Here is a 10,374-nt window from a genome sequence, read left to right as displayed (position 1 = left end):
GTTTGTGTTTATTCGACCTTTAGAGGAAGCGAACTCGAAACACTCTATATCTTAGGAATGATATTTAGGATTGTAGGAATCTTATTTTTAGTTTTGATGCTTTTGATTTTTCTTTTCTTTGTCGTACTAGTAACTACGTTGCAGATTATTAAACTAAGAACTCTTTCTCATATCCTAACAATGTTTGTGTGAAGAAGGTTTTGTTAGATCTTATTTCTATTGTTCATGTTGATGGAATGGCCTAAGCGCCTTTTGTTTAATTGATGAAATCATGTTGAAAAAATGTAACTTCTAATTAAAACCAATTATTATTGAATATTTTATCATGGAACCAAACGTGCTATGTTGTAAAATGTTTGAACCTCGTTTACTAACTAAAACCACATTCACACATATTTTATTTAGCGTGCTATGTTCGAGTCTGCTTTATATGGTGTTAAAATTGCTCGTTCTGCTCCTGTCATCTCACATATTTTGTTTGCAGATGACAGTGTACTTTTTGCCCAGGCGTCGCTTGAGGAAGCAGAGTGCATTAAAATCATTCTTGCAACCTATGAGCGCACTTATTGGCAAGTGATAAATTTGGACAAGTCCATGCTTTAAGTTAGCCAAAATGTGTAAGAGAACAGTTATTATGAGCTTAAACAGTTTTTGGGAGTAAAGGCAGTACAAAGCTATGAGAAGTACTTGGAGCTCCCTACCATCATCAGGAAGTCAAAAAACCAAATTTTCCAATTTGTGAAGGAACGAGTCCGGAGGGTTGGAAGGAACGTGCGCTTTCTAGAGCAGGTAGAGAGGTTTTGATTAAAGATGTGGCACATGCAATCCCTTCATATGTTATGTCCTGTTTTGTATTGTCGGATGACTCCCATGTAATGAAATTGAAGGTATGATTTCACAATTTTATTGGGGTGGTGATGTGACCCGTCGTGGTATGCATTGGGTCAAGTGGAGTACCCTTTGCCAGCCTAAAGAGAACGGTGGTTTTGGCTTTCGTGATTTTAAATCTTTCAATTTAGTTTTGGTGGCGAAGAATTGGTGGAGAATTCATAATCACCCAAATTCCCTCCTTAATAGGGTGTTCAAGGTAGTTTATTTTCCGTGGGGGTCTATGATTGAAGCAAAAAAAGGATATCGCTCGAGTTATGCTTGGACAAGCATTTTCAAAACATCAGATATGATCCAGGAAGGGAGCTCTTGGCGGATTTGGAATGGTTTGAATGTCAGAATTTGGGAGGATAATTGGCTTCCCCATGGGCCACCGATAGATTTTAGGCATGGTGTGGGGGAAGAATTAAAGCTTGAGACAGTGGCTAATCTTTTCCAACCAGGAACATGTGTTTGGAACAAATTGAATGGACGTTTTGTCCAGCTACTGCGAAGCGCATATTGGCGGTTCACTTGCCCCTCCATCCGGATAAAAATCTTTTGGTCTGGAAGAGCACCTCTGATGGGTTGTATATGGTGAACTCTAGCCATGAATTTCTCCGAAATTCAGTGAGCCAAGCTTCACCTTCTTCCTCATGGCGGAAATTTTGGAAAGTTGGTTCTCTTCCTCGTGTGAAGGAGGTTGCTTGGTGGGTTTGTGTGGGAGCTATCCCGACTCGAGCGAGCCTCCAACGTCGAAGCTTGGATGTTGATCCAAGCTGCCTGGTGTGCAGTTATGAAGATGAGAGTGTGAATCACCTGTTTTTGCATTGTCCGGTTGCGCGAGGGAGCTGGTTCGTTCATCTTGGTGTGCGCGTGGAAGATGGGATAGAGCTGATGACTTTTATGAGGGAGGTGCTTCGAGAACATGAGAGATGGGTTATTTCACAGGTCCAGACGTTGTTGCATTGTCTATGGGAAGCACGAAACAAGCTTCTTTTTTAGGATCGAAGAGCTGGCATTCAGGCGGTGTTGGATCGGGTCACGACTCTAGGTGCTTCACCGGCGACGACGCGGCCTGAGATGCGGGATTAGCGGAGGCTTGAGGGGGTTTGGAAACGTTCAGCAGCTGATATAATTAAGGTTAACGTGGATGCACCATTTGGCAGTGATATGTATGCTGATTTTGGTTTGGTAGCTAGAGATGAGCATGGTGATATTATGGCAGCAACTTCTTCATACCCGACGGTGGTGGCTTCATCGACTGAGGCGGAGGCTCTTTGTCTCCGTTGGGCCATGGTTTTGTCTTTCGAGTTATGCTTCAGGCGTGTCCATTTTGAGACTGACAGCTTACAGTTGTTCCATGCTTGGAATAAGGGTGTAGGAAAGTCTATTTTATTTACTATTATTCAGGATTGTAAGTGTCTTTTGAGTTTGTTTGATTTTGCTATTTTTCTTTTATCTGCAGGCAGGGGAACCTTTGTGCTGACTTTATGGCCTAGAACGCCTCTACCCTCTCAAATGTTGTTTGGGTGGAGGAAGGCCGCCCGGGTTTGTATGGCCTACTTCAGGTGGATTTTGTGGCTTCAATGCCGGCTATGATTTATTATATTTCATGTTACGTTAAAAAAAAGTAGAAAACACAAAGGAACTTAGTGATTACACTAGGTTGGTTGAGAGTACTTAGGGCTCGTTTGATATGTTGTATAATATAAGATCTGATAGTATAAGGGTTAATAGTATTAGGTTTGATATTATTATGCGTGATAAAAATTTAATAGTATATAGTGTTTGGTCATACAATGTATAAGTTATCATTTCGTTTAAATTAATATAATTCTATGTTTTCTGAAATATTGAATGATGATCGATAGTATAAAAATAATGATGATATTTTTGGGTGGTGGCGGTAGTGGTGGTGGCGATTCGAGTGGTAGTGGCGGTTCGGGTGGCGGCGGTGGCAGTGACGGTTCAGGTGGAGGCAGCTGTGGTGGTGGTGGTGGGTAGGGATGTTCATCGGATCATATCGATCCGATGAAACCGGCGAACCAAAGCAATTGAATTGATTTTTTTTGTTATTCGGTTTAAAACCGATCCAAATCGATAAAAACCAATAAAGATTGCTTTGGTTCACGGTTTGAAAAATTAAAAAATTAATGAACCAAACTGATGATATATATTTGTTTATAAAATGTTTTAATATATATATATGTATTTATTAAAGAAATATTTTAAAGAAATATTGTCTATGCTATACTTTTTATGTTTGTAATGGTAATAATATTAAACACTGCTTTAAGAATTTCTACATTATTATGTACTTAAGTTGTTGATTATGGATTTTGGATTTGTGATTAAGTTATGCTTGAGTTATTTAATTTATCATATTTATGCATTGTTAAGTTGTGAATCATATGTGATTGTTAAATATTTTTAAAGTTGTGAAATTGATATTGACAAAAAAAAGTTGTGAAACCGATGAACCGAACTGATCAAACCGTTCATCATCGGTTCGGTTCGATTTTAGTTTTTTTTTTTTTGCTAATAATCGATCGAAACCGAACCAATGAATTTTTTTGATCGACTTTTAGTTTCACATAAAACCTATCCAAACCGAACCGCGAACACCCCTTGTTGTGGGGGCGGTGTGGTGGCAAAGATGGAGATGGTGGTGTGATGTTGGAAGGTGACAATGATAACGATTGTGGTGGTGGTGGCAGCAGGGGTGGTGGTGTTCGAGGGTGGTGGCAGTGGCAGTACCCTACTGATAGTGATGACGACAACAACGATGTTGGTAGTGGTTGTGGTGGAAGTGGCATTAGTGGTGGTGGTGGGGGCAACACTGGTGGTGGGTGGTGTTGGTGATGAGTATTGTGGTGTTAGTGTAGTAAGGCGGTGATGGCAGTAGTGGGGGTGGTTGTGGCGGTAGTGGCGTGGTGGTTGTGTTGGAATGTGATAGTGATGGCGGTGACAGCGACGATGGTGGTAAAAGCGGTGGCAATTCCGATAGAGATGGCGGCAGCTGCGGTGGTGGTAGTGGTGGTGACATTAGTCGTGGTAGTGGGGGCGGAAGTGGAGGGTGGTGGTGGCGGTGGTCGAGAGTGATTGTGGCGATTGAGGGTGGTGCTGGATTAAATATTTTCATGTAACTTATGCATCAAACTCTTATCATGCCTTTAACATTTTCTATAGGTGAATTAAATAATACATCATTTTAATGTATAAGAATGGATTGATGGATAAGCTTATACAATACAATGTTAGCAACAAACAATGAATAAATCCACAATGTATTGTATAATCTTATACTATCACGCCTAATACGATGTATCAAACGAGGCCTTAGTAAGTTTTTTCAAACACTGTCACAACCTCTTCCCTCTTTCACCATCTTCCTCCTCTCTCCCACCACCACAACCACCGCCACTCACGACCACAACTGAAATATCGCTATCGAAAAAGTTACTTATATTTTTACATAGAAAATATTTAAATAAAATGTTAATTCAAGGGGTTTTTTTTAATGATGAAAAAAAGTCATAACTTTTCGTTCAATCCCCCTCTCTCTCACTCTCTAAACATCAACATTAGGTTGAGACCAAAACAAGGGCTACCCTTTTCGAGTGTAATAAATTAGTTGAATTCATACTTGAAGAAGTCATTCTTTTTATCAAAGTACGGTTTGAGGTAAATTATTGTAAGCCTTTTCTGTGTGTGGGCTACTATTGGTCGGTGGATCTTGGATTCACAAAATAGGTTGAATGAATAATTTAATATTTCTCTAAGAGGTTGCTAGTTTATGAATTACAATACTTATTGGGCCTAAGCCCAATTGTTAAGTGTGTTGGACTATGTTGTAGGACAACTAATCTAAGGCCCATGATGGACAAGAGTTAGGGTTATTGTTATTATATATACATATGCGTATGGTATGGTTCCCCCTTTCTTCAATTTCAGCTTCGCAGTCTTCTCACCAAGAGTTTAGTTATGGTGAGAGAGAATAAGAGGAAGATCGTGATCTAGAATGCGCGCTTGTACAAGACATCACATCGCAGGTAGCTTCTTGAAGCCGTCAAAATTCTCATCGCGTTTTCTTCAAAATATATGTGATTTATATGATTATATTGATATTCAAAATCCTAGCATAAATCCAATTTAAGTTATTGCTACAATTATACCATAGAAGTTTCATTTTAATAGTTATTCCTATATATTTTATTTGTGGTTGTTGGCTCCTAATATTTTAACCTTATGCCTATTGGAATCAAGAAACCTTCCGGTGGAATAACCCTTTTTTCTTCATTTTGAACCACCTTGGTCTGTTTTTTTCAATCTTAATGTGACTTTTTAGATTATCTGTGTATATTTTGTGTAAGAGATTGTACCATCTCCATCTTTTTTGCATATGTTGTTGGAAACCATCGCTGATTTGTTATTTTATTCTCCTACGGTTGTTATGAAATGGGTGATTGAAAAAGTTATTTCTTTGTAAGGGAGTAGTGAAGTCTTATGAATTGTCCCCTTTTTCTTCTTATGTGAACAACACTATTTCTTTAGTCAAGCTTTAAGTGAGGTTTTGTTCTTTCAAGGACTAATGACGACTTAGCTAATAATTTTCCATGTATTTGAGTCTTATTTTGTCCAGGACCAATAACATGTAAATTAATCCTTATTACAATAAATATCTTCCCCAAATGAACCTATAGTATGTAAATCATTCATTAACCATTTTCCATAGAAGAAAAATGAAGATTATTGGTTTATGGTTAGTAGTTTAATTTGAAAGTTGGATGACTAGTTCATTTTTAATACATTGCACTTGCAGGCTATAGATACCATGAGTAATTCTGAATCTAGTCGGAAAAATGCTAAGTGGGAACCAGATAGTACCAAAGTAATACTTGACATTTGCATGGAAGAGGTTCGTGGTCGTGGAAAACCGGGCATAACATTTAAGAGTAAGAAATGGGAAGATATACGTGAAAAATTTGAAAGACGGACAAATAAAAGCTATACTCAAAAGCAATTGAAGAGCAAGATGTACAATTTAAGGACTGAGTTTGTTACTTGGAAACAACTTGTGGGTGGAGAAACATACTTCACAATGAACAATCAGACAGGAACTATTGAAGCTGATGCTGCATGGTGGGATGCTAAGATAAGGGTAAGTTTTGTGAATATCTTTTACATTTGTCAATTGAAATGTACCTGGTATAATTTGGTTTATATAAATATTTTTTTTCATTGTTATGCAGGAGAATGCAAAATATGGGAAGTTTCGACATGAAGGACCAAAATTCCTTAATGAATTGGAATCCATTTTTGGAGAGACAGTTGAAACAAGTCAAGATGAATTGACACCAGTTAGGAGTGTATCTATTGAAACTAGTGAAAGAAATACATCTCCAGACGTGTCACAGAGATTGACACCAGTTAGGAGTGTATCTATTGAAACTAGTGAAAGAAATACATCTCTAGATGTGTCACAAAGAATTACTAAATCTAATGATGATGATTTCAATACTGAAGATGGTTCTAACCCAATGGAAAACACTCAACTCAGAAGGAAAAGAAATGCGCCACAAGATATCAACAACAAAGCGACAAAGGCTAGGGGTGAAGTCAGTACTACACCGGTTGTAGTAGAGAATCGGGATGAAGCTGAAAAAGATGAAACTGCATCTTATGCCCATGGACAATACTCCATCCCGAATTGCTTTCAAGTAGTGAACAATCTAAAGGACGGAGGCCATTTGGATGAACAAGAATTTTGCTATGCTTTAGAATTTATTAAAGATGGTCGTAACAGAGTCATACTTATGTCCTTCAAAGATGGCTCAGCGGTTTCTCAGAAGAATTGGATTTTATACAGGTATAAGTTGTAACACCCTTTTTTTTCTTTCCGTTATTAGGTTATTTACTATTGTATTTTAATTATTATTATGATATATGGTAATTATGTAATTTTATTAGATAATTAAGTGATTATGTGATATATAGAGTGAGTAATTTATTTAATTTGTATTTGAGTGAGATAAAATTAAATTGGATAAGGTTGTTGGGTTTAGGTGATATATGGAGTGAAGCCCACTAGTACTACTATATTAGGGGTTAAGAGTGAAATAAAAGAAACAAAAAATAAGGATTAGAAGAGCAGAACAAAACACGTGAAAAGGGAAAAAGAGGAGAAAAGGTGGAGAAAACCTAGAACTGATCTACAAGAGGTAAGGGTTTGAATTCATATTTTCTAGATTGGTATAGTAGTGGGTGGTGATAGAAAGTATGATTTAGGAACCCTAGGATGCAAAATTTTCTAAACTGGAAGTGGATAGTTTGAATTTAGGGTTATGGATTGTGGGAGAAGAGAGGGGGTAGCGCGCATGGCGCGAGCTTGATGCGCGGGTGGCGTAGCGCGTGGAGCATGACGCGGTTTTGAAAAGGAAAACTCAGCAGAAACTTACGAGCTGTGTTAATGACTAAGTTTGAAGAAGTAGTCTTCATAAAAGTTGTATCCCTTTCTGTTATGAAACTTTTGCCACTGGTTTCATGTCGGTCCGACGTCTGTAGCTCAAGTTATATGCATTTTAGTGAGGATGGGTTAAGTTGTCCCGTTTCTCACGAACTGCTATTAGTGTTAGATTTTTCCTGAATTTTATATTTTTGACTTGAAAATTTACAGGGATTTAGAGAACTTTTAAAAGAATCCATGGTAAAAATATTATAATGTTTGGAGGGTGTTACTTTGAATTTCATTATATGGTGTTGTTTTTTAATTGATGTTATGTGTTGAGTTGCTAAGTTACTGTGATTGTAAATTGTGTAATTGATAACATGATAGCTATGTTTTGTGAAATTGAAGATGATTTCGTATTTTTGAACTGATGATGAATATGCTAAAATAATTAAGACTTGGAGATGGTCTGAATATGCATATGTTAGTTGAGTTTTGCATAATACACTGCATAGTTGTCAAGAGACAATGTTTGCTAGTTCTCGTGGAGACTAGTGACTTGTCCCAAAACTGTAGTGGTTTTGAAATCCTAGAGCGAGGGCTTTATTGGTGGTTATCTAACTGGAGTGGACACGGTGATACCGCTAAGGATAACAACTTTGGTACCAAATGCATTTGCATGGAGTCACACTTGAGTCATATATGTTACTGTAGGGAGCTGTTGATGTTAAATAGTGATAACTGCGATATTTTTAGAGAATTTCTTGTTGTGGTAATTGGGGATATATATACTTGCTTTATCAGAGCTATAACTATGGAGTGTTGGCATATTGTGAAATTAATTGATTATATTAAATTTCATGATCTATTTTCTTAAATTATGTACGAGGTATTTATGGATAATTTTTATAAACTTTTGCATTACTTATTATTATGCTTATCCATATGATACGAGTTCTCACCCTTCTGTTGGAATGATGTTCTATGCGACATCGCTCAGGTACCGAAGATAGAGAAGTTTCTCGTAAGGGTTAGTCGGAGGAGCTAATCTTTTATATATGTTTTAGTGATGGGAGTCATACTTTATTATGTAACATCGGAGAAACGTTTAGTTTTGTACCTTGATGTTAAGAGATATTTTATGAACTCTCTTTATTTATTTTTGGATTATGTTTTATTTTGAGAGTTGAAATAAATCCGCTGTGCTATGCATATGATGATGAGACATCAAAGTTGAAATTTATATATATGTTATGAGCATGATAGATGTTTTGATTTGTGTTTCTAGGGATAAAATGTGACACCCTCTATGTTATGTATTTTACTCTGATCTATGCTATAATAATTGCGCGAGATTTAGAGGGTGTTACATAAGTCATAGAAAAACCTGTGGTCATTTGGTTAAGATTTGGTCATTTAGTTAAGATTTGACTTTATGTTTGTTAGAGTAAAGTACACTCACCCCCCTTAAGGTTTGTTAGAATTACACTCCACCCCATTCTTATCTAAAATCTACATCCCACCCCATTTTATATAGAGGCAAATTTAGTGACGAAAAATATTTTTCATTAATAATTAGTTATTATTTAAATTGTTAATCAATAATTTCAAAAAAAAAATCAATATAATCCAATAAATTTAAAAATGAAAACATCACAATCCTCCTCATTCTCTCAATCACGTTTTTCCTCCGTAAATTCATAATGCAAATTATGCAATAGCACACCTGCCCGATTTACAAACCATATCTCGAACATAGTGAAACATGCTTGTGTTTTCATATTTGGTAATAATTCAATTTTAATCAAAATAATCTCTTTATACCTCCAATTTTCAAAATTGGGTTGTAGGCTAAAAAAACAACACAAATGGGTGAAGAAAATAGAGAAACAAAATTATGAAAATATGAAGTGGATCTGAGGTTATTAGAGCCCAACGAGGCGGTGGAGCATCGTTTTTAACAAAATCCAACAATATCTAAGACCAACAGAGCGTTCGCTCACAACTTAAAGGGGTGAAATTCACAAGAAGTTGTTGAACAAGTGGCTTTAGGATGTGCGATTCACGTTCTGGGGTTCAGGTCGCAACAAAACTTTGAGGCATGGAGGTGCCATGGGGTTTCACATTGTGGGACAGTGGAGCCGTGTTAAAGGGAGTAAAGGCTTGGTGGTGGCCGTTTGTGGTGAGAAATATGATTTGGAGATAGATGGGACGTGGACTTAACAGACAGAGTGGATGGTTTTTTTAAATTTATTCAGTAAAATTATTTTCATAAATTAATGTATGATAGTGTATATGCATTAAATTTATTTAAATTTTTACTAATTAGTTTTTAGTAGTGACGAATTTGTTTTCGTCACTAAAATTTGCCTTTATAAAAAATGGGGTGGAGTGTAGATTTTTAAAAAGAATGGGGTGGAGTGTCATTCTTGCAAATCTTGAGGGGGGTGAGTGTATTTTACTCTGTTTGTTATTCACATGTTAAACATTAAGACCTTACATTGCATTGAAATTTATGTTTACGCATTTGGATTATTGATATGAATATGTATGCATTTGGTGATGCTATTAATACCTTCTTTTCAATTGTTCTAGAGACGGCTTATATATAGGGTTGTAAGTGGGTACAGTCGATCCGCGAATCCGATCAAATCGATCCGATCCGAACATATTACAGTGGATTGGATTTGATCATTGGTTCGGTTCGAATTGATTTACTACATTTGATCACTATCGGTTCGAGTATCCAATAATAATGAGATTTTTTTTTTACTTTAGCCCAAAGACTCTAACCCATTACATAATTTACATTGGAAGAGACATGGAGACATGATCACGATTGTTTAACATTTTGTTGCTTATTTTGTTTTAATGAAAACTTGGAGAGTACTAATATTCTATGACTTAAGTTAATATTTGTTTTAAGTTAAGACTTAAGTTATGAGTTTTTCATCATGTTACCTATTTATATTTGTAATGGACATGTTGGTTTTAGTCTGTTTATATTGAATTATATGAATTATGGAATAATATTCTTTTAGAGATGTTGGATTATA

At 36.4% G+C, this 10,374-nt stretch overlaps 1 protein-coding gene across 1 annotated transcript; it reads left to right on the top strand.

The window, feature by feature from the left end:
- The first annotated feature begins 3,828 nt into the window (after positions 1-3,828).
- Positions 3,829-6,752, top strand: LOC130725611 (L10-interacting MYB domain-containing protein-like). Its single transcript, XM_057576825.1, has 3 exons — positions 3,829-3,924; positions 5,693-6,031; positions 6,123-6,752. Exons 1-3 carry the CDS (start codon positions 3,829-3,831, stop codon positions 6,750-6,752), a joined length of 1,065 nt encoding a protein of 354 aa, XP_057432808.1.
- The last annotated feature ends 3,622 nt before the right edge of the window (positions 6,753-10,374 follow it).

This window comes from Lotus japonicus, chromosome 6, assembly GCF_012489685.1.
Source record: "Lotus japonicus ecotype B-129 chromosome 6, LjGifu_v1.2".
NCBI classification, from domain to species: Eukaryota; Viridiplantae; Streptophyta; class Magnoliopsida; order Fabales; family Fabaceae; genus Lotus; species Lotus japonicus.
Note: the sequence above shows the minus strand (reverse complement) of the source record. Positions and strands in the feature narration are given on the sequence as shown.

Coding starts and splice junctions, on each gene's coding strand:
- LOC130725611 (XM_057576825.1), top strand. CDS start 3,829: ATGGCGGTGACAGCGACGATGGTGGTAAAAGCGGTGGCAATTCCGATA. Junction 3,925..5,692: donor TGGTGGTGACATTAGTCGTG/GTAGTGGGGGCG, acceptor TTGCACTTGCAG/GCTATAGATACCATGAGTAA. Junction 6,032..6,122: donor GGTGGGATGCTAAGATAAGG/GTAAGTTTTGTG, acceptor ATTGTTATGCAG/GAGAATGCAAAATATGGGAA.